Source organism: Pleurodeles waltl, chromosome 12, assembly GCF_031143425.1.
Source record: "Pleurodeles waltl isolate 20211129_DDA chromosome 12, aPleWal1.hap1.20221129, whole genome shotgun sequence".
In the NCBI taxonomy this organism is placed as follows: Eukaryota; Metazoa; Chordata; class Amphibia; order Caudata; family Salamandridae; genus Pleurodeles; species Pleurodeles waltl.
Genome location: NC_090451.1, coordinates 695,581,369 through 695,606,745, shown reverse-complemented (window position 1 = coordinate 695,606,745; position 25,377 = coordinate 695,581,369). Strand labels below are relative to the sequence as shown.

Sequence of the window (25,377 nt, the reverse complement as noted above, 5' to 3'; positions counted from 1 at the left end):
TGCTTAGAGGGCTGAAATTGTCCCCTATTTCTGGGGTACTGCCCTCTATATGTGCCCCTAAAATCACCCCGTTGGTATTGCGGATGGTAGGTTGGCTTTGCCTGTGACGTGGATGCCTCAGCTGTCTGTGGTCTGAACCCCCCTCGAAAACTGAGGTTTTCGAAAGGACCCCCCCCTGTACGGTGCAGAGTAGAGTGCACCAAATTCCTTTCAGCATTTTTCTATGGCTGTGCCAACTTCTGGCCCTAAAAGATGTTTTTTTTTTTTTTTTTTTTTTTTTTTTTTTTAAATCGAATGGCATATTTAACACAGCCTGCTGTATTTCTGGCTCAAATCCATAAGATATGGGCCATGCATGCCTGCATATTGGGACTGCAGTATTGACACTTCTAGCAGCGGTATCTGCATCTAGGGCAGATCGTATTTGATTGTTAGTAATGGGTTGCCCTTCTTCCACTACTTGTTGTGCCCTTTTTTGGTGTTCTTTGGGGAGATGCTGGATTATGTCTTGCAGCTCATCCCAATGGGCTGTGTCATTGCAAGCTAATATCTGATCTTCGTGTTTTACCATGCCTGGGAGCATGGGAAGGCATTGATATTTAGAGTGTGTTGAGGATAGGGTGTTAAATAAGAAATCCTGTTCTAGGGGTTCTGTATGCATGGTGACACCATGATATGCTGCAGCCCTAGATATAACTTGGTTATAGACAGTGCTATCCTCAGGTGGTGATGGTTTAGAGGGATAGCTGTCTGGATCATTCCTAGGAATGGGATCTGGATCATAAAGGTCCCATGGGTCCACATTGTCTTTTTGTGAGTCATAAGAGTGAGTGGGTGACTGCACTGGTGTAGGACTTGTAGGAGGAGAGGTAGGTAGGTAGGTGTGGAGAGTGAGGAGGAGAGTGAAGAGAAGATTGAGGAGGTGGTGGTTTCTCCTTCTGCTTTGGCACTTTTGCTGGAGGCTGCATAGTGTCCAATTCCTCCTGAAAGACTAGCTCCCTTTTTGTTTTTAAAGGAGATGCGGTTTGAATTCTCCCAGTTTCCTTATGGGTGTGGATCCTGGACTGCCTTTCATCCATAACTTCAAGTATAGGCTGTAATTCAAACTCCTCTTCAAAGGTTTTGTGGCTTTAAAGCTTTTTGAAAGTCCATGTTCCTCTGTATAAGATGCCCTGTTTGGCTCAAAAGCATACTTTTTCAAACTGGTAAGTTGGTCACCGCCAGTCTTTTTTCGGGCCGAGCCATGACCTTCCGGCAGTGGCGTACACAAGGCCTTGTGCTTTTTCTTTTGTGAGGGCACAGGGGCAGGTGTACTCACATGTTGTCCTGCCGTGACCGGTCTGTCTTCTGATTCCTGTTCTGATTCGGAATCTTGAACCGAGACCGCTGTTTGCATAAGTTCTTCTTCCTCTACGTAGAGATGTTCACTGCTTCAACGCCATTTCGAGTCTTCGTGCCTTCCTGTCTCGAAGAGTCATTTTCAATCTGAAGGATCGACAGGCCTCACAATTTTCGAACCGATGATCTGGGGGAAGGCAAAGGTTGCAAACCAGATGCTGGTCTGTGTACGGGTATTTTGCGCAACACCGGAGGACAGAATCGGAATGGAGTCTGATACATGAGGCTTTCCACGCGGTCGGCCCGAATAGGCCCGAGTTGGGCGCACGCGCCCCGAAGGGCAAACAAAGTGGTTTTCCTGACGGTACTGCTGTGTCGATGGAAGATATAAACCGGATTGAGACAATACAGACGAAAAGAGTTTTACAGAGTTTTTGTAATCGAAATCTCGGAGCGAGAGCAAACACTTCTGAACCTGACAGCGGAAAGAAAATCTGTCGATGCCCATGCGCAATGGAACCGAAGAGGAGTCACTCGATCTCGTGACTCGAAAAGACTTTCTTCGAAGAAAAACAACTTGTAACACTCTGAGCCCAACACTAGAGGGCAGGATAATGCACAGCATGTGTATCTGCTGCTACAAGTGCCATCGAAGATGTGTGTATATACATATATGTTTTGTATTCTATGCTTAACCTGTTAACAGGTCATTGCATGGATCCTAGATACACAACGAACAAATGTTATCTTAGCTATTTAACAGGAAGCATTTGCTATTGAAAAATTTAAGAAAGATACAGGAATGTTATAGAAGTACACTTATTATCAAATATTACCAATCTTGAAAGTGGTTCTACAATACAACTTTACTTCTATTATACCCATTACATTCCTTGCACATATATTCCCTTACTATGTATTTACATATCTATTTACTTATTACCCTAGTCCTACTGTTCTAGAGAAAATACAATTGAATCTATAAATAAAATAACATTTATTTTAAAAAATATATTAAAAATATGAATTTTTACTCTCTCATAAGCTTTACTCTGTCTCCCCAACACCCTTTGTCTATCAATCTTCCTTCCCCACTCACTCATCCCAAACCCATTCTACTACTTTAATCTCCAAATTAACTCTGCCTAAGCTCTTCACTCCTCTACTGCATCTAGCTCACTCCAAACCTCAGCTTTCTGCTATGATGTTCCAAACAACCCTACTGAATTTTCCCTCATTTATCTCACCTCTGACTCATCCAAAACCCCTCCTCCTACTATGATCTCCCTAATCCTTTCCACAGACTCTTCCCTCCTCCATTTCTACTTTACTCATCCTATTACTATAAACTCCTAATTAACACTTCTGGATTCTAGTCAATCCAACTAACAAACTCACATATCCTCTGCTCAAATTAACTAATTCTGTACTCAGTTTCCTATACTAATCCACAACTAATTCCTCTTGGGTTCTGGAGTAGCGCGATAATCCCCAAAAAGCGCATCAACGTCTCGTCAGGAGTAGTAAGCACTACATAATTACAATTACATGTGGAAACAAATAAATTCCAGTGCTTAAGAAAATGGGGGATTCTTCAGAAATAAAGTTGTACACATTAAGTAAGTATTATTAAAGATGTAGTTCATTTTCACGTTTGCCATGCAGAGAAGAACAAAAAAGTAATTTCTAAATCTCTCTACCTACATCACCGTGTAAAATATATATGATGCTGCGCTAAAATAAACCTACAAGTACCCAATTCTGGTAAGGAAATGTGTACCTTAATCTTGGTATAAAAATTAAAAAAAAATGAAACCTAGAGGACAGAATAGTTTATTGTACACTTTATTAGTAGGTCTTTCTCTTCAAATAGAAAACAGTCCAGCACAAAGGCATTATGGCATTAGACATTCACTGCATGTAGTGCTTGATTTGTGGAACTAGATTATAAAGGGATGATACGTATTTGGGATCCTTCTAAATTCTTGTGCACTCCGAAGTATTGGTCACTTTGAAATCTAAATCTTTCCAAGTCAAAGAAGGGCTAATCCTTCCTCTTATGTCTGAAACATGGCATATACAATCACCATTTTAGATAAGAGCATACTCACAACTGCACCATCATAAGCTACACTACATTCCAAATGAAGCCTTCAGCGTAACATTTTAAACATTTGAGTGAGAAACTGGGGTTTGCAGGTTATATTATGCTATGCTTTAGACGGTGCATTGTATGGCAAATGCAGAAAAACTCCATGAGTATGGTAACCAGCGCAGGATCACAATCCCAACGGTTCAAGTTACAGGTAACTTGCTTGACAGCATTCACATGAACACAAATTCACATGCTGTGCACACAGAAGCATAACCTTGATTAGCTGGCATAAATATAGATATCTTGTACACTATTATGTCTATTTTACAGAAGGCTATCAAACAGCGCAGATCATGCTCCCCCCGCTACATGCTTCTCTACTGTGAATTACAGGCCAGGATTTACTAGAACCATTTCTTGGGTACTCAGTGGTTATATAAATGAAGTATAGTAGAAACAGCATGCATGAAAAGCAGGAACAGGGCTCTAGCCACGTGGGAGGGGGCATGTGCATTTGCACAGGTATTGATAACTCCTTATTTGCAACATCCTTCCCTGGATCTAGCTCCAGAACACAGGAAAATCAATCAAAAGTAAGAAAAGTCAAGCTTACAGTGGTCCTAAAATGAGCAAACTGATCAACAGGACATAACTTTCAAGTCTATTAATACAAAAAAGTTTAAATGGCTGATACCATAACAAGGATTGGTAAACTAATAGGTCTTGTTCTGCTAATGCTTTCTGACTGCTGCTATTGGTGTTTGTCAATGATTAAAGTTTTATCATGTGTCTACACTGTAAAAGCCAGTAGCAATAACTGTCCATCCTAAAACTATAACACTTATGAAGCACTGATTTTGAGACTTTGAAGAAAGTTGACAGTCCCGCTACGTGCGGGAACATTACAAGATGACAGCTGGGTAAAGTATTAAAAAAACATTGTTCTCTCAAGATGACGAACATTGCGCAACATGAACACAAATGTCAGGGAGTCAATAAATACAATGTAAAGGGGGAAGCAACAGAAGATATCGATGAATAATGTGGGGTGGAGCGTAGTCAATATTAAATCAAAAGCAGGGAACAGTGAGGAGCAACAGAGTAGCAGCTAAAAATGAACGCTGATTGGCAGCAGAAAGCAAGAAGGGTTGGGGAAAAAAGGGAGGGAGGGAGTTGGAAAACTACACACAAGCTAGGGGGGAGCAACCGGCGGGGTGCGTAATGGGAAGCAGCATACAGGAGAGAGATCACAACATGCACCACAACGTGGTATTTATAAGAATCTATTCCTAGTGTGTAGTGCTGCAGATTTGCATGCTATGAACATTCCTACCACCTAGTGTTGGGCTCGAACTTTACATGTTGTTTTACTCAAGGTAGTCTCAGTTGACATCAAGCCTGCACCTCCTAGAGGCAATGTGCATGTCCAACAGCTACTGTCCATTTTTTCCCTGCCATAATAGGTGGGTGAATGAATATATATATACAAAAAAAAGGGAGAGCGAACACTGGGTAGCATATATATACACACACACACACACATATATATATATATATATATATATATATATATATAAATAACACATACATACATATTTTTTAAAAAATAAATACAAAATAAATAAAAAGAAACTTGTGGCAGTCACCCCTAGGTAGTAGTTAGGACCATATTTCCATAGAAAAAGCATTTGACTATCTATATCTTTGGTACCATTTGACAAATCTTCAGGCAATTTTCCCAAAAAAGTGTTGCAGTGATTCTTGTTGCGCATGGTAAGTTTTGGGGTGATCTGTCAAGCAGGTGCAGAGAAAATGGGGGCTCACACCCACTTTCAGAACCCACTCCAACACTCACACATCCACTCACAGATCCACTGGCAGACAGGCCATGTGGCCAACCTGCACTGCCCACAGCCAAAGGACGTGTGTTGCGTGGGTTTGGGTGGTTATAAGGGCTTGTTTGCAAGGCCTGCCTGTAGGCCAGGCCTTGTGACCAAACCCCACCACTCAAGGCCAAAGGTGGGGGTTTGAATAACATAGTAATTAAAATTACTTTACGTTAAAGAAAAAAAACAAAAAAAAAACTCAAAGGTTACAGGGACGTTATAGATAGGTTCTGAATTTGATTGTACAAAACCATAGAATTTCAGCAGTTAGTCTATTTTAGGTAACCATTACTCACGCCCTAAGGTAACTCACACCTTCACCATGCGCAGCTAATTACTCCACATTCATCATTTATGAGGTCTTGTATTGCATCTTTGATATCGCTGCAACATTTGCAATAAAATTATTAATAAGAAAACTGTGCATGGCAAGGGCGTAAGTTAGTTATCCTAGGGAGCGAGTTATAGTGACTTAAAATAACTAAGTACTATGGTTTTGTACGAGTAAATTCAGAACCTAACTATAATGTCCCTCTAAATTTTTTTTTTTTCTTTCAGTTAAATGTAGGAAGTTATTACTTACCCAGTAGACATCTGATCATTGCATGTAGTGCTGTAGATTTACATGCTTTGCATAAGTCCACCTTCTAGTGTTGGGCTCGGAGTGTTACAAGTTGCTTTTCTTCAAAGAATCTTTGAGTCTCACGACATCAAGTGACTCCTCCACTCAGCGATAGTGACCTGGACATAGAGTCCTTTGTTAGATTGTTTTCCCGCAGAAGGGTGTAGAATATATATATATATATATATATATATATATATATATATATATATATATATATATATATATATATATATAAATAAAAAAGCTGTCCATGCAATGTATATACATATTTATGATATGTTGTACTGCAATGACCACAGGCTTCCGGGGAGGGCGCATGTGAATCTACAGCACTACATGCCACAAACAGAAGTCTACTGGTTTAAGTATCATTTCAGCCTTAAGATAGCAAGTTTGAATAAACAACTATCCATCTGGCTAAACCTTATATTCCCCCCCCAGATAATGTTGTCTTTGTGAGGTTAGGAAAATGCCACAAAGATGTTTTGATTTCCTAAAATCTTTTGTTCTCTCTATATAGTACATGAGAGCACTTTAACATTGAGGTTCTGTAGAGCTCTTTCAGCGACAGTCTGGCTGTGGAAAGAAGACTGGCAATGCCACTGACTGGTTGATATGAAAGGGTAAAACTATCTTTGGTAGGAATTTTGGATTTGTTCTGAGAACTAATCTGTCTTTATGAATTTGAAAGAAAGGTTCTTCTAAGGTGAACCCTTGAATTTCGCTAACTCTGCTTAAAGGAGTGACTGCTTGTAAGAAAACCAACTTACATGTAAGAACTGTAGAGTACCAGAACGCCTGGGTTCAAATGGTGGACCCATAAGTCTTGTGAGAACGATGTTAAGATTCCATGCAGGAGCTGGAGGAATTCTGGGTGGAATAATTCTTAAGACCCTCCAGAAAGACCTTTATAACAGGAATCCTAAATATGAAAATATGTTGTCTGTTTTACAGGTAAGCAGCTATAGCTGTTAAATGAAGCCTAATTGAAGTACTTAAGTGGAACAATATTTTTGGGTAAACAGTAGACAGAATATTTCCATTTAGCAGAATAATACTGACTAGTTGTGGGATTATGTGCTTCCTTTAGCATATCCATACATTCAGATGGAAGTTGTAAGTATCCAAACTCTGACGTCAGGGGCCAAATCAGCAGGTTGAGTGTGCTGGGATTTGGGTGTCTGATTTGGCTTCTGTTTTGAGTTAGAAAATCAAGTCTCTTTAAGAGCTTATGATGTGGTACTACAGACAGGTCCAATAGTGTTGTGTACACATGCCGACGTGGGAGCTATGAGGATCATAGCGAGTGAGGTTTGTTTCATTTTTATTATTAGGGATGGAATGGGTGGGAGAGGTGGAAAAGCGTAAGCAAATATTCCTGCCAGTTCATCCATAGAACATTGTCCTTGGATTTTTGGGGGGTGTGGGGAGAGGTACATGGATGCAAAGCTTTGGTATTTTGAGTTCTCTCTTGTGGCGAAAAGGTCTATGTCTGAGGTTCCCCAGATTTGAAAGTATTCTTGAGTTACTTGTGGGTGAATTTCCCATTCGTGGACTTGTAACTGCCTCCTGCTTAAGAAGTCCGCTAGTTGATTGTCTATCCCTGGGAGATACTCTGCCACTAATTGAATGTGATTGTGAATTGCCCATTTCCTAATGGTCTGTGCTAAAAGGGACAACTGAGACAAGTGCCCCCCCTCCTGTTTTTGTAGATAATACATAGTGTTCATATTGTCCGCGGGCATTAACTCTACCTTGTGTGTGTGATTGGTGTTAGAAACGCTTTGAGTGCTAGGAATACAGCTAGGAATTCCAGGTAGCTTATATGTTAAGTCTTTTGTTTGGAGTCCCATTCCCACTTGTATAGTGAGGTTGTTGAGATGAGCTCTGCAACCGATTAGTGATGCATCTGTTGTGATAGTGGTCTGAGGCAACCTTTGATAGGTTGGTGTAATTCCAACATTACAGTGAGTCTGGCGGTCCAACAACACTAGACCCTGAAGCAGACGCTCTGACAGAGACCGCTGTTGGGAAAGGCACTGCTTTAGAGGCTGCATGTGCAGTCTTGCATAGGGAACTATGGCTACACAAGAAGCCATCATTCTTTACAGTTTCATCACTAGTTTCACTGTTTAAATATGATTCTCCTGTAATTGAGAGATGAGATTTTGAAAAGCCTAAGTCCTTATTGGGTTTGGATATGCGAATGCTGACTGGGTGTTTAGAATCGCTTCCAACTAAGGCTGTATTTGTGATGGTTGGAGAGGAGCTTTGAGGCAAGTTATTGTGAATCCCAAACTGTGCAGAAGATTGAAAGTGTTGTTACCCGAATGGCAATACCTTGAATTGATAGTGTTTTCCTGCAACAACAAATCTTTATTTGCAATATATGCAATGTGCTGGATGTATGGGAATGTGGAAATAATTTTCTTTGAAATGTAATACTGTCAAGTAATCCCCTTGTTTTAATAGGGGAATAACAGCTGGGAAAGTGACCATGTGGAAACGCTATGGGATTAAGTATAGATTGAGATCTAGAATTGGTCCTAATGAAGCGTCCTTTTTGGGTATGAGGAAGTAAAGTGAATATACTCCTGATTCTTGTCGGGATAGGCACTGGTTCTATAGCCCCTTTCAGAAGAAAGGACTGTACTTCCTCCTTTAGCATAATTATATGGTTGTGAGAGTTTGAGAACAAGCAGGAATGTTTGGTGGAGTGGAGATGAGTTCTAGACAATGGCCATATTAGAAAAATGATAGAACTCACTGATCTGTGGGCATGTTGTACCATTTTGGGTAAAATGCTACCAGTGTTCCTCCCACAAGAGATGTATGTGCTGTGGGGAATTGTATGACATCACTGTTTTGTTGAGATAGAGAAACCTCTGGGAACAGATGATTTACCTATTCCCCTAGATCCTCTGTAAGAGCTCTGAATGAACCTGTTATATAAGTATGGTCCTTGTTTTTGTTGTGAGGTGGATGGCTCTGTGGTTGAATACCACCCCTAAATTGAAGCCTACGAAAACTGTCTCTAGTGGGTGTGGTGTACAGTGCACTCATAACCTTAGCTGTCCGAGTCTTTTTAAGCATTTTTATGGGGGTATCCACCTCTGGTCCGAATAAAAGCTCCTAATCGAAGGGCATGTTTATACCAGCTTGCTGTATCTCAGGTTTAAATCCTGTAGACCTTAGCCATGAATGTTTCCTGAGGATTATGCTGGTGTTATCTCCCCTCGCTGCTGTATCAGCTGCATTAGTAGTGCATCCAATTGCATTAGAAATAGCCTGTCCCTCTGCTACTAATTGATGCCCCCCTTTCTGATGTTCCGGTGGAAGTTACTGCAGCGTGTCTTCCATCTAATCCCAATGGCTCCTATGATACCTTGGTAGAAGAGCCTGGGAATTTGCAATCCTCCAGTGGTTCACAGCGTGAGTAGTCACTCTTACCTGCTGCATCATATCTTTTACTTGGCCCATTTTCTTGCTGCACTTACTAGTATGGCATCAGGTGACCAGGTGGTAATTGAGCCCCAATGAAAACTGGAACAGCGAGTGCAAGTTAATTTTTTTTTAATTCTTTTTTTTAATAAAATCAACCCTGGGTGTAGTGATCCTTGCTTTTATGGGTTTTTTTAAAAATGTCTGTCTTCAGCATGTCCAAGCATGCCTGGAAGCATAGGGAGACCTTGGTAGATGTTCAAGTATGAAACAGAAAATTAACCTCAATAAGATATGTATGTAATTGTTCTTTATGATACGCAGCTGCCATGGCTATTACTTGATTGTAAGCAGTGTTATCTTCAGGGTAAGATGCCCACGCAGGGTATAAATCTGGGTCATCAGGGAGAATGGGATATGGGTACTAAAGATTCCCATGGGTCTATCTCTTAATGAGCATCACTTAAATCATCCGTATGTGGTGATGCAGATGTCTTTCGAGAGAATTGTTTTGAATGTGTAGGTGAAGGTGGTGATGGTGGGGTAAAAGGAAGGCAAGGAGAATGTGGGGTGAAGGGTGAGATTGTTGTGTAGTCTTTTGTTTCTCCTTCTGTTTCAAGACTTTGATAGGTGGAGGCCAAGAGTCCAAAGTCTCTTGAAATGTAAGTTTTCTTTTAATTGTTGGAGGAGAGGCTATGATCCTTCCAGTTTATTTCTGTATGTGAAGTTTGTGCTGTTTAGAGTCCATAACCTCTAATATAGATTTATTAGAGACGAGTCCTCAGTAGGTTCAGAATGTTTACTACGGTCAGTTTTTGATTCCGAAGGTTTGGATATGGAATGCTCGACTCGAACCGAAAAAATTTCAGCTTTGACAGTGCAGTTAATTTTTTCATCACTGAGGTGGGAAAGTCTGATTTTCAGCTTGGTACCGAAACAGATGTAGCAGTGTGTTTGGTAGATGCCGAATGCACCATGGTCTTGTTTCAGTGCCGAACCCGAATGTTGGTCATCCAAATCTTTTTCATGCCAGACCATAGCCCAAAGGCAGTAAAGAACTGAAGACCAATGCCTTTTTATTTGTCTTTGTTTGGTGTGATGGGGCTGCTGAAGTCACGTACTGCGGCGGTGAGATGGATTAACTGTTGACATCAGAACCTTGATCTGAGTCCGAATCTGGAATGGAGCCTGCTACACGCTGTCCTACTACTTCTTGCGCGTGTTCTTCTCCAAAGATGTCAGGTGTGTGTTCTCACAACTTGGACGCGATCTCTAGTCATCACATTCTTTGCTCTCGGAGAGTCTTTTTGGGTCAAAACCATCTACAAGCGTCCCAGGCACAGATTACACACTAAAGGCTGATCGGTGTAGGCAAATGTGGCATGATACAGAGGACTGAACCGAAAAGGAGTCCATTATATCAGCCTAACATAGTTTGACTACAATGTCTCTAAGTAGGCCCAACATGGGTAAGGTCAGCCCTAAGGGGATGAAATCGACCCAGACAATCTAAATCGGATTGAATATAATGAGTGGAAACGCAATCAAAACTATACTGGAGTTTATAGAAAGTTAGACTAAAGTACAGAAGATACCAAACAGATCTACCAGAGCAAGAGGAAGCATGTCTGCACCAGATGGCGGAAAAAAAACAATCTAACAAAGGACTCTATATGCCCATGTGCACTATCACGAAGAGGAGGAGCCACTCTACTCGAAAAGATTCTTCTTAGAAAAACAACTTGTAACACTCTGAGCCCAAAACTAGACTGTGGAATTATACAAAGCATGAGGATATAGAGCTAGACAAGCCATCGAACACACACATATACATATATATATATTTTTTTAAATGATTTTTAGGACCATGTTTCCATAGAAAAAGCGTGTTTTTTTAGTTTTTTTTAACACTTGCCTATATCTTTGGCACCGTTTGACTTATCTTCTCTACACACACGCATGTATACAAACAAACACAAGGCCTCATAAAAATAGGACAGGCAAGATATACTGCGATCGGCAGACTTTAATCCAACTGCTATTTCTGTCCGGTCATGGTTTTTGCTTCTCAAATTCTTGTCAACTCAACCTGAAACCTCGACTAAAAGCTGCATGATTAAGTAAAACAGTGAATCAGGGATTCCAAGTAAAAGTGCTAAGTTCAAGGTCATACCACCTTACAAGATCCAGTCAACGTAAATGGAGTTGTAGGCCACTTACCATTTTGAAATAACCTTTCCAACCACTGATGAAGTCCGGTCTGTCCTTCTTTACTGCTTCTGCTTGGAGGTACTTGGCAATGTGCTGAAAGACAGAGAATTTGTTTTTTTTTGCTGGTTTTACTTGGTCTTTTGGAAGGACTTTTTCTCCACCCACCAACCCCAAAACTAAAAAAGCAAGGAAAAACGTACGTGCCTGTAACTAGGTTCTCTGCCATTGACATCTATCAGATTCAAATTCTTTAGCTATTCCCTGTTGCCAGATTGGAACCCGTGGGAACAAGGTTAGTATACCAATGTAAGGCTTACAGTCCATGACATTGAAATTCATAGATTTTTGTAAGCTATCCACATCATTCTATGTCAGGTCCTGGGGGTGGAATTTCCAAGACTGTGTCCACTTCAGACTGGTCACAGTAGGGGTTTGTCCAGCCTGAAAAAAAGGCAACACGCCTCCTGCATAGCTAATTTTCCCACCTCTGCAGGTGCCAGTTGGGCTCCGGGGCAGAAGGTTAGTCTCCAGCCTTTGATTGCATATTTATAGGTCATCCTGTTGGGAGGGGTCTGTAACACCCCAGCCAGAGCAGACTTTGGCCACCCAAGAGCAGAGGCTCTAACCCTCAGGGGGTGGGAATATGGGAGGCGGGGGTGGGAGGGTCGTACTCGTCCTTGGTGGCAGGCTGGTTAAGACCAGTCAGCCAGCACACTAGTAGTAGTTTTTTTCAGGGAGCACCTCTGAGGTGCCCACTGCGTCCATGTATTATAAATCCATCACTGGAATCATTGAGTCTTTATTAATACAATACGTTCGATACAAAACTTCCCTATCCTCAGTACAGCCATCATGTAGCAGGGGGAATTTGTATTGACCAGTGTGTCTGGTACATGTACCTTAAAATGGCTTCCCTGATCACTTACTATGTCCAAGAACAGCGAAGGACATAGCAGGGGTATAACTGCTCTTGCAGATATGTACACACGTGATATAATTAACCCCGCCTTAGGGCTGAAAGGCCTGCTGTAGGGGTGACTTACATACCTTGCATGCTGTTTTAGGGGGCATGGCACACAGGCTGTGTGCCACTATTTTCTTACCCACAATGCCCTGCAAACCTCCAACTTTGCTGGAAATCACACATTTTTCCACATTTTTGGGATGGAACCTTCCGGAATCTGCAGGAATCCACACAATTCCTACCACCTAACATTGTCTCATTTATACCGATATAAATTCTGCTGCACTTGTCAGCCTAAAAATGTTTATTTATTTTTTTATTTTTTTCCAAACTACCCTTTGTGACCTGCTTTGGTTCCCCCTCAATTTCGACATGTTTTTGGCTCTTCCCTGTCACAGGCACTTGGCCCACCTACACAAGGTTAACATTGGGAGATTGGAAATTTGTCCCGGTGCGGTGATCCCACACAGAAATGTGAGAAAAATGTTTTGTTTTTTTTGTCTTTTTTAGCTAAATGATTCTGGGTAAGAAAACTTTGGGGGAGTCACCCAAGTCACACCTCCCTGGATTCCCTCAAGTGTCTAGTTTTCAGAAATGTTTGGGTTTGGTAGGTTTCCCCAATATAGCTGCGGAGCCCAGGACCAAAAGCGCAGGTGTGCCCCCCCCCCACCCCTTCCTGCAAAACCAGGCAGTTTAGTAGTTGGTAATTTTGATGTCTCCACATAGAGTTTTGGGGTATTTCCTGTCACGGGCACTAGGCCTACCCACACAAGTGAGGTACCATTTTTAATCGGGAGACTTTAGTGGAAACGCTGGGTGGAACAACATTTGTGGCTCCTCTCAGATTCCAGAACTTTCTGTCACCGAAATGTGAGGAAAAAGTGTGTTTTTTGGTCAAAATTTGAGGTTTGCAAAGGATTCTGGGTAACAGAACCTGGTGAGAGCCCCACAATTCACCCCATTTTGGATTTCCCTAGGTGTCTAGTTTTCAAAAAAAGCGCAGGGTTGGTAGGTTTCCCTAGGTGCCGGCTGAGCTAGAGGCCAAAATCTACTGCAAGGCACTTTGCAAAAAACACGTCAGATTTCAATGTAAAAATGTAATGTGTCCATTTTGAGTGTCCTGTTGTGAGCATTAGGCCTACCCACACAAGTGAGGTACCACTTTTAATCAGGAGACTTGGGGGAAAACACAGAATAGCAAAACAAATATTATTGCACTTTTTCTTTTCCTACACTTTTTTTCTTTCAAATATAAGACAGTGTGTAAAAAAGATGTCTATTTGAGAAATGCCCAGTGATTCACATGCAAGTATGTGCACCCCCGAAATTCAGAGATGTGAAAATATCCACTGCTTCTCAACACCTTATCTTGTGTCCATTTTGGAATTACAAAGGTTTCTTGATACCTATTTTTCACTCTTTATATTTCAGCAAATTAATTGCTGTATACCCGGTATAGAATGAAACCCCATTGCAAGGTGCAGCTCATTTATTGGCTCTGGGTACCTAGGGTTCTTGATAAACCTACAAGCCCTATATATCCCCGCAACCAGAAGAGTCCAGCAGACGTAACAGTATATTGCTTTCAAAAATCTGACATGGCAGGAAAAGGTTAGAGTAAAACGTGGAGAAAAATTGCTGGTTTTTTCACCTCAATTTCAATATTTATTTTAGCTGTTATTTTCCGCAGGAAAACCTTCTAGGATCCACACAAATTACCCCTTGTTGAATTCAGAATTTTGTCTACTTTTCATAAATGGTGAGCTTTCTGAGAGCCAGCACTGGTTTCACACCTATATCTAGCACTAACTGGAAGAAGGCTGAAAGCACAAACATTAGTAAAAATGGGGTATGTCCCAGTAAAATGCCAAAAATGTGTTGAAAAATTGTTTTTTCTGATTCAAGTCTGCCTGTTCATGAAAGCTGGGAAGATGGTGATTTTAGCACCACAAACCCTCTGTCGCTGCCATTTTCAGGTAGAAAAAAAACCCGCAAGCCTTCTTCTGCAGGCCTTTTTCCCATTTAAAAAAAAAAATCGAATTACACTGTATTTTGGCTAATTTCTTGGTTTCCTTCAGGGAAACCCACGAACTCTGGGTACCTCTAGAATCCTTAGGATGTTTGGAAAAAAAACGATGCAAATTTGGCATGGGTACCTTATGTGGACAAAAAGTTAGGAGGGCCTAAGCACGAACTGCCCCAAATAGCCAAAAAAGGCCTGGCACCTGAGGGGGGAAAAGACCTGGCAGAGAAGGGGTTAACGCTGCCCTACTCTTCCTCTACTTCAAACCAGCCATCAATGACTAACCAGTCAAGACTGATGCTACCTTCACCGTCATGAACCTTGACTGAAGCAGTTTGTGTTTTCTTCTGGTATCTTTTCCTGGATAACGGTGGAGTTTAGGTACTGCCACTTCCCTCATCTTCCAGTTGCAGTCTCCTCATAACTATGTTGTGGTTTCGGAATACCATGTAGCCTAATCTCCTCTAGATCCTTCAAGATCCTCCTGAACATTTAACAGCATTTGCACGAGTCCAGGCAATGAGAATCAAGAAAGCCAAAAATGCATAAATTAGGGTTTGTTCAGATGCAAGACCTTTTTGGTTTGCCAATGTACTTTAGCCATGCTTTACACCAGCATCGCTGCTGTTAAGCATGGCTAAAAGTTAGCGGGCCTCGAAAAATCATAAAAGTGTTGCTAGGCCTGCAGGTTGAGTAACTTGAATAATCTACACAACCTAATTGAAATGCCCTTGAACCACTAACTGGTCTCCAATTGTGTAATCCTAGGCTATTTTATTTTACAGAGCCGCCGCCTTCTTCATTCTCATATACAAGTGCATTTCTTATGTACCAAAAACTAATTTGATTAAATACACTAAATGTTTCCTTCATGTCTAATAAGAATTTAGCCCACATACAGGATACGCATGATGTGACTTCTCTTAGTTTACTAAACGCATTGCCATCAGGGAAGGAGTATTTCTCAGTTCGTGTATAAACACTCTTTTAATAAATACATTACTAAAGCATGATGTGGTAGCATACTGTCATTTACAGACCACAAATATCCCACTGAAATGGACAAAAACTTTACCATGAACTTGTGTATTAAAAATACTCTGAAAACGTTCCGAAAACAAGCATCATTTATACATCATCAAGTGAAGTGTTCTAATTGGTTTTCATCCCATTTTTTTTATATCCCACAGAAGTACAAAAAATAGGCATTCACAACTACTAAAATATTCTTTGAATGGTTTGTACAGTTGGCTTAGTAATTTAAATGTGTTAGGAAAAGTCTGACACCCTACAGCCTCTCATTTCACACTTCGTACAGCAGGCCAGATAATTCACTTTACAAAATCCTTGCACTCTGCAGTTAAATAAGCTGACCGACTTCAGACCTCTTTCTCTGAACACACAGCAAATGTGACAAGAAAAAAAAAGACATTTAAGGCATTTTATTGCTTTTTTCATTTTAGAGTGAGCAGCACACCTATTCTTTGCCAACTCAACAGAACAGGCAAGTAGGTTTTAAATTAAGATCGAACTGATAAAATCTGACTCGCCAGTGCAAGCGGGCAAGCAGATTTTTCTAAGCCTGGTTAGTGGCGGGGTGCAGAGTGGAAGGTCCTAGAGAGGCATAGAGTGGATTACGTAGTGTGGCATGGAGTGGCATAAAGTAGAATATGCATGGGATGGTACTGCACGGTCATCACAGACAAACATATTTTCAACTGAAATTACTTACCTTTAGCTTTAAGGGCCATGCTGCATGATGAAAAAATCTTCTTTCAAGACTGCTCCATCCTCTTGGATTCCCTATCAGTCGGAACTCCAGGGAATGTTCCAGGGGCAGTCTTTGCAGAACATGACGCCTGAACTACCAAGCTCTCCGGAGTCAGGTGACGAGACAGAAAAAACGGATCTCTTGGGGCACTTCTATGTCTCCTTGCCACTGCTCTGTTCACAGCAGATGTCGTCACTGGCTTTTTCCACAGGTCCAAAATAGGCTCAGTCAAAGCCTCATTGAAAGGCAGCCAAGGGTCAGCACTGGACGAAGAGGGATGAAGTACCTCTGTGAGCAGGTTAGTTTTTACTTCTGCCACGGAAAAAGGCAAATCCAGATACTCAGCTGCCTTTCTCACCACTGCATGAAAGAAAGCAGCCTCTTCAGTAAACTCCCCCGGAGACGCAATGTCCCACTCCGGGGAAGTATCCAAACCACTTGCAGTGGCAAGACCCTGGAAGTCATCAGAAGGCTCAATCTCGCCTTCCTCAAGCTGTCTGTATTCCTCCTCCTCCAGAAGTCTCAATGCCTTCCTCCGAGATCTAAGATGTGTTTTCAGGGCCGGCGTCGACAAAGAATCCATTGACGCCGACGATCTCGAACCCCGAACAGGGCCAGGAAGGCTCCTAGGCTCATCCGGCGCTGGTGCCGGCGCTGACACGAAGTCGGCAGATGACCTTCTCGAAGTCGATTGGCCGGAAGGTGATGGAGCCGTCTGGATGGAGACAACAACGACGCCGGATGGCGCGGAGAAGGAGTCGGTTGACGTGCAGGCGGGTCCACAGTCACAGGTGGAGGACGCCTGCCAGGGTAGAGCCTAGGCGCCGAACCGCCAGTCTCTGTAGGGCAGAAGGGCATGAATGGAGCAGGCCTGTACGACGCCGGTGAGCCCAAATTGAATGCCAATGGCCCCGTGGGACCCGCCGGTGCACCAGCAGGGGCCATGGATTGAAAGACAGCATACATCGCATTCAAAAATGCGTCCGGATCCGTCCCTGGACTTGGGAAAGCCGGGTACTGCTGTGCAGATGTCTGCTGAACATCAGGATCCCTCGGCGCCGGCGAAAAGTGAGGGCTACAATGAGTGACCTCAAAAACTGAAGGCGCCGGTGACTACTCTGGACTCTCCTGCTGAGGCGTGACAGTAGGACTCATCTCCCATGTCTTCTGGCGTCGTGAAGAACGAGACCTCGACCGACTCCTCGATCGGCGCAGAGAGTCATGACGGCGCCGCTTCTTATGCTTTTTGGGAGAAGCATGGGAGGAATCCTTTTTATGGCCCTTCTTCTCTGCTTTGGCTAAGAAGAGCTTCGCCTCGCGCTCCTTCAGAGCTTTTGGATTCATGCTCTGACACGAAGAGCAACCTTCCACATCATGTTCGGAACTAAAGCACCAAATACAGTCCGAGTGTGGGTCGGTCACTGACATCCGACCCCCGCATTCTCTACACGGCTTGAAACCAGACTTCTTCGGAGGCGACATTGTAACCGCCAAAAATCGTTACAGTTACCAACGGGCCAGGAAGAAAAACCGTTGGCGTCGAAGGCACGGAAAAAAGGAAAACTGACGTCAGTACGCCGACGAGGACCTCTTATTGGCACGTTGACGTCAGACGGAGTCACGTGGAGCCGTGCCATTATGACGTCCTCGTCGACGGAGACATCTAGGAAGAAGACTTTCCGTCGATGCTGGCGCAAGGATCAAATTCATAAGGTGAGTAATCCACAGGTAGTCGTATCCATCAGAAAACTGTTTACACCACATTTCACAAATACAAAAAATGATTTGTGCTTTTCCAAATTCAGATATGTTCTGAAATATGCACATAGTTTATTTACAGAGATTTACAGTTTGTTGCATGCTAGAAAAAAAAAAGCATTTCCTGTCACATCCCCAGATTAACAAATAAATCCTCTCACTTTGTGGTTACAGAAATAAAAGTACACACAAACCTCCTTCCGAAGACAACCCGACATTTGACCAGTCTTTGAATGCACAAAAAATGTGACATGAGAAAAAGATTTATAGGCCTGTTTATAGAGAGCAAGCACTCACAGAATACAGTAAACAGGCTATGCTCCAAGGAGGGACAAAGACACACTGGACAGCCTAAAAAAGTAAGGCCAGCAAATATAAAGAAAGCGTGAATTACAAACCACAAAGCTAACGGTAAGCAATGCGCGAAACGCAATCGTAAGTCCTCAATCAGAATGTCCCCAAGAAGTCTTAGTAAGCAGACAGCTGTCTGGTGGGCTTCAAACAAACATGAGCAGTCTGTCTCAAGACATTGAGGAAAGGTTTCCAGTGCTATAGGGTCATGTCAGCAGGAGTAGGAAAACCATAAATAGCTAAACAGGGCATGATGGGATAGTGGAGGTATGCTGTTCCTTCAAGAAAGGAGCACAATTTAGACTGCCTTTTGGGCTTTTGCCTATTTAGCTACATTGCCCCTTTTTTTTCTCTCATCAAAAATGGTTTGTGAAAATGTTTTCAGTTTAGTACAGTGGTTCCCAACCTTTTGGGTCCTGACACTGAATCAATACTTGAAGCCGGGGAACCCCCAAACAACCGGCACAATTTATATTTTAAACATTAAAAACAGTAATTCGCAAAAAATACACAAAGTGCACTCCAAACAAATACTTGAATTACAAAAGATAATGATTTTTTATTGAAAAAATACACAAAAATCGAAAATATGTAACAAGAGTTAGCGCTGCATCTCAACGATTAACTTTTCAATGTTTGGTTTTATCTAGGAAAGCTGAATCCTCAGCTCAGATTCTACATTTCCCAAGCAATTTCTGTTTTTATTTGTTAGGTACATAAGATCCGAGAAAGCTTTTTGACAAATATGGTGGGGAAAGGAAGTAAAACCATAAGGGCCCTCATCTCTCCATAGCCTCTTTGTCACATGTAATTAGTTGTATAGAACCTCTCATAAATAACATGTACCAGGCAGTTTGCATGTACCTCTTTGATGGCAGTTCATAGCTCACTGAGCTAGATTATAATTGCATTGGGTGAACTGCACATTAACAAAAGAATCTCTGTGAGAAAAGTAACCCACTGCGCCTTGCATATGAAATACTGCTCTGTGATCTGCATTGTGCAAGTTCTTTGCAGCAAGCATATTAACTCTCTCCGCTACCTTAGAAAGATCACAACTACCACTTGACAAAACCCCGATCTCTCTCTCTCTAGCAGGTACATTAATCACCGGAGTTAGCTTGGCCCTTTTATTTTTGCCCGAAACATGGTGGATGCACTAGGAACTTTGCAGTACTATTAAAACTCACAGGAAGTAATAAACAAAGACATGCATGTGTTTCTGTCAGAGGCCCCAGCTGGATAAGTGCCTTCCTGCCAGCAGAGGGCTGCAGACCACAGGTTGGTGATCATTGGCTTAGTAGGTTAATTGTAATGCCTTTGCTTTGTTTCCATTTATAATTATTTTCCTCTTTAGAATAAATACTAAAGAACTGGTCTATGTAGCATTTATAAACAGTCAATGAAAAATTGGCGTTTTCAAAGTAATTGTACATGTATTACATTTCTATGTGTACTTAGTAGGAAGAGCTTAGGATGGACAGTGTGGACGGGCCAATCGATGCTTTTGACTAATAACCAAGAGCCACTCGAGTACAACCTAGTGTACACCACTTCCTTCTTAGCTGCCCTACCTGTTCAGTGTGCGTCATCGTCACACACCTCCAGCATATCCTTTGGGGTACATCAATGTGTTAATTCAATGAACCATCTATTTGAGGGCAGTATTAATACTCAGGTTGTTTGGGGTACGCTGTATAAACTTGGGGCTCACTCGGTAAACATGACGACCCCATCCTCCTGTAGGTTATGTCTGCTACCCATCTATTGAGGGTATGCATACCCTCACTGCTGCTGCATTTGCATAATCCATTTGTAACACTAGGTACCTTCAGATGAGTATATACTGGTGTGTTGGCCATTCTCTGCTCCTCCTCTAAACCAGTTTAATGTACTCTGAAAGTATGACCCCCTCATATGCTCCTGATTTGGCGCACACAAGACACCCCCGGGCAGTATGACCTTAGTTCATCTTTTGGAATTATAGAAGTATTGCACATTGTTGCACTGATTGCTTAGAGAATTACCCTGACCCTTCCTTCTGTGAGTAATCTGGTCTTACCTTGGGGCACCGCCTGTTAAGGGTACGCTGAGAATCAAAGTATGTGATGCTTCTCCGAGTGACATCCACAGAAACCAGCGACCAGTGAACCTCTAGATGGATGGGTATAAGGAGCAGATCTTTCTTAAATATATCCACCTGGAAACAACACACACCATACAACCAATGACCAAAGGGGACAATTCAAAGTCAGCATTTCAGTGACACAAAGCAGATCAGTCTGGCATGTACTAACTTCACATCCAAATACTTAAAACAAGACTTACATTTTTAGTCCAGCGCTTGACTCCATCGTACCCCTTTGTGCGCAGCTTGTCATAAAAAAAGCTGTTAAAGAAGTGAACCTGTTGGAAAAACAAAGGCATTTACGGGCCACTGAAATCTATCATCAGGATAAGTTTAAGAAAACACTATTGACCAAGTGCACAGAGTAATTTTCTCTTTGTTGCTTTTAAATCTTTACTTTTGGTGGATGACACCAGTATCTGGAGATGAGGAGACTTTCTCCTAAATAACTTAATTGTTCAGCTGCAAAGAAGCATTAACCTGGGAGGATGAACAAATGCCTCATTAATAAAACAACTTGGAAAATATGGTTAAGCCTGTTTTTTATAGGTTCCAATGCTAATCACATATTCCCCTATGTCAAGTTGGAAATGTTCAAGTAGCATACGAAGCTATGAAGATTCAAAGCTGGACAAGGCGGTTTACTTTTAATAATGTGACTTATCTGACAATGATTCAACAGTCATTCACAAGCATTTGAAAAGCTTACCATTTTAGACAATGCATTAAAGACATGAAACAGTGGACTAACCTAAAACCATTATTGTTTAACAAAATGCATTTATTTTACTGCTTTTTTATTTGAAGTTAGATAACTACATTTTGGATTCTAGAATCTTCCAATTTGTTTTTTCTTTTGGAGTGAGTGGAGAAAACAGCATGGAATGTGTTCCCAAGACTTACCCTCTCATCTTTAATGTAATCAAGGCTGAAAGGCTCTGGAGGATGCAAATACTTAATTACATTTTCAGATCTCTCTTCAATGGAGAAATGGAAATCCCTTGGCCTAAAGTTTTTCACAACTCTGGTGATCAGCGTTTAGAAGAGAATGGAATGACATTCTAAAATGTCTTTAGATTTATACATACATCCAGCAATGACGTGATGGGAAAGTTAATGCTTCCCGAGATTTTCCATGATAGGGCAGTTAAATGATGGGTCTTCTACGTTGTCCAATATAGACCAATGTAACAAAGTAACCAACTGCCTCCAAGTTAGATATGTCATCAACAGCTGTTAACGGTCTCCTAATTTCCTACTGCACTGCATTGCATTTTTGAAGGGTAGGTACAACAACTTCCGAGACAGTCAATTGCTTTGGAGACAGTCAGAGTGAAAGCAGCAGAAGCCACAACCATCAAGAGGAGGAAAGAGGAGCAGACTTCAGCAAGATCAACATCACAGGTTGTAAAGCCAACTTCCCACGTTCAGTACTTGTGTGAAGGCTCAAATGGAGCCCCGTTTTAAAATACCTAGCAGAAGAGAGGATGTGTCACTGGAGCCAGCATTATCATCAAGTGCTCCTTACAGTTTAGAAAATCCGGACTTAACGGTATTTCAATAAAAGGTCACCTATCTGGTGGTCTGCATAACGAATCATTGCAGAAAATACATTCCAAAGGGGGAATTTGGGAAATAGAACCTAGAGGGTGCAACTGTCCGGTAAGAGTCAGTGGCCCTTAGAGATGCACCATGTACAACATTAGATGTTTCTTAAGCCTAGGAATCCAATCAACAATCAAATACCAGCTTCTGAGGCACCAGAATGCCTAAATCAATAATATCAAGCTGTAGCAATTTCCATTCGATAAAAGAAGAAGAAAACAAAACTTATTTCTGCATTTGGAGTGAGATGGTGGGAGGGATGGATAAGTAAGTAAGGTCAGAAGAGAAATGCTAGAGCTATATTGTGACATGATCGATCTGGGCTGCTACTAGTGTGGTAGAAGACCATTCCTGTGACCTGGAGTCAGCCTTAGACATTTTTTTCTCCTGTTTTGAAGACTTTCAATCACTGTGAGCTCCAGGGTCTCAATATTTTTCCCCTCAAGTGGTAGATTCCATTCTTGTGAATTTAGAACTTTGGAGGAGTCAATGTTTTATTTGGAAGATATCCTTTACCCAAGTCAGTCTTTGAGCCTGCTGCAGGACACTGATTCTATGACTTAATAGAAACCACTCAAGATTTTTAATACCTGCACTTCCGAGGAATATATTGTCACCTATTTAAAGTAATATATTGGCAAGTACTGATCAAGGGTTCAAATAACATTTTAGTGCCCATATATGTTGAAGTGATGGCGGTGCACCAAAGAGCACAGAGAGAGCACATGGCTCACCCAGTGCAAGCAATCTTTAGCAGTAACCTTCCTTTAAAGAACAATTTCACAGACCCTTTGATGTTACTCACTTGGGAGAAGCAGCTAATACATTCCCAGAACAGCACTTTGTATTTAAGGCAGGCCAGTTTTATAGACGAGTTTGATAATACTAAAGAGGTTTCACTCAGAAGTAGGTACTGAACATACACGGGTGGACCCTTAAACTTCTTAAGGGCAGAAGAGCTCAGTGCTGGAAGGAGCCACTTGCTGGACCTGTGGTCCACCTCGGGCAGAAAGCAGCAAGCTGTATGGTTTGCTAAAAAGAATACACCAAACTACAGTCCCAGGGCAAGGAAATTAGTACATTAGTCATGTTGGTCTAAAACTGAAACTTCAAGAGCACCCTCAAGAGGAAAATTTAAGAGAATGACACAGATATTACAAATGGGGAAAATATACTGAAAAATATAGAAGCTGCACATTGTTCCTAAATGAAGATGCAAGTCTTGGCATTCATCAGTCTAATGGTACTGTGTACTATGGAAAGCCACACTAAAGTACTCGTTTCTAACCAACAGCGCTGCATCAGCAACAGAAAGATCTCAGAGGTATAGATGAGTGTGAGAAAGCGCCTCTTTTGACATGGTTAGCCTGCCCACTTTTTGACTGGAAAACAATGTGGTTTTGATTGTAGTGCAGAGGGTCCTTGCCAACAAGGTCCCCTGTGCCAGTGCTTCTTCCCTCAAACTAGACCACAATTGACAACGTCAGTCCCTGCTATTAGCCCCTGGTAAAGGGTACCTTTGGTACTTGGGGCATGGCAACCGAAGGACCCCTAGGGAAACTCTCACCAAGGCTGTACCACTGCAGCTGGCATCCTTTGGTGTAGGGACAAACGACAAAGCCTACATGGCACACTGTGTGCCATGTCCAGCAGAACTGTCCATGGTATAGGTAAGTCACCGCTCCACAGGCCTTACAAGCCCTAAGGCAGAGTGCACTGTATGTCAGGTGTGAGCATATCTGCTTGAGCAGATATGCCCGTACAATATCCAAGTCTATTCTTGATATTATAAGTGACAGTGAAGCCATAGAGAGTACATGAGCTGGAAACTCTAGTTCTCCAGCACTATGATGGCTTCATGGAACCCAGGAGTGTTGGTATCAAACAACTCCCCTCAATAAACCCACACTGATGACAGTGTTGGATTTATTCCAATATGCACTCAGAGGGCACCTTCGAGGTGGTCCCATGAAAATGTACCAACCCTGGTGTGGACCCAGACTAGTTGTAGCCAATCTACCATAGCCAGATTCGTTTCTGGGGCCATGAGGTGACAGCCCTTGCTCTCTGCTACCTGAAACTAAGACCAACCTGGTTGTGGTGTCATACCTCCACCTCACAGGAAGGCACAGTGCTTGAGGGTGGGGGGCTTCAAAGGTGTGCTGCCTTTGTAATGGGACCCGAGCAGATGGCTGCCTCTGGTTCAAACCTCCAACTTTTGGCAGGCGCACTGGTGGGTAAACAAAGTGAGAATAGCAGGTGTACCCACCATCGCCAACTCCACTCGGGTACCAGAGGCAAAATGAAGCACAGTTTTCAGTGCACACCGTATTGAAGATGGTAGGATTTAACTTATCAGGGATGGTAGGCCTATGCCCCCTTACACTTGGAGGGTGGCCTTATAGTGGGTGTAGACACCCCAGTCATGGTACCCGTTGGTCCCTACTTGTTAACTCCCCTGTTATACCCCTAAATCTAGTATTTAAGGGCTCCTCCAGATCCTGAAACTACATTCCTGATTACCAAAGAAGAGCCAGACCCTACAGTCGCACCAGCAGAGAAGACTGCACACACAAATTGATGTGGCCCCAGATTTACGAGCCTATCTGCAGCCCTCAAGGATTCTGCATCTAAGGAATACCCCGTCCTGCCGCCCACAGACCTCCATGACTTTGGAAGGACTGCCTGCCTTTGACTAAGTCAAAGATCTCCAACGAACAGCAGATCTGTCCCGAAGAAACCAATTTTAAAGAACAAAGAACTTTGCTCTGAGGAACCACGAAGCCACCGCCAGACCCACCTCTGCACCCTACACCCCCAGCCTGAGTCCAAGTGTCCCACCGGTCCTGTGAAGGTTCCCTAGCACTTCTGAGCGATAGTCCATCCTGTGCTGACCCGTGCCAGACTCCACAGCGATGTCTGCTGCCTCAACTCAAGGCACCCAAAGCCCCTGAGCCTTGGAGAGCACGACCGACAATGCCCCTACGCCTCCCAGCATCTCTACTTCCATGTGCAGCTGTGGGTTATCTTCACCCGGCCTCGGGGCCATAGCCTGTAGTCTGTTTTAGAAACAGATCTCCCCCCATTGGATTGCATTGGGCGTCCAACGCTCTATTGGCACTCTGAATCCAGCCATCCCTGTGCCACTGAGGGTGTAAGATTGATGCTGACTTGTGCCCCC

At 42.5% G+C, this 25,377-nt stretch overlaps 1 protein-coding gene across 2 annotated transcripts in view; it reads right to left on the bottom strand.

Moving 5' to 3' along the window:
* SENP3 (SUMO specific peptidase 3) overlaps positions 1 to 25,377 on the bottom strand; it is a 69,791-nt gene that overhangs the window by 11,082 nt on the left and 33,332 nt on the right. For both annotated transcript variants that reach the window (XM_069215576.1, XM_069215575.1), the window contains exons 7-9: positions 20,792 to 20,869; positions 20,526 to 20,663; positions 11,606 to 11,689 (exon numbers count right to left, since the gene is read on the bottom strand). In XM_069215576.1, the coding sequence (XP_069071677.1) occupies positions 11,606 to 11,689; positions 20,526 to 20,663; positions 20,792 to 20,869 (300 nt within the window). The remainder of the gene's footprint in view (positions 1 to 11,605; positions 11,690 to 20,525; positions 20,664 to 20,791; positions 20,870 to 25,377) is intronic.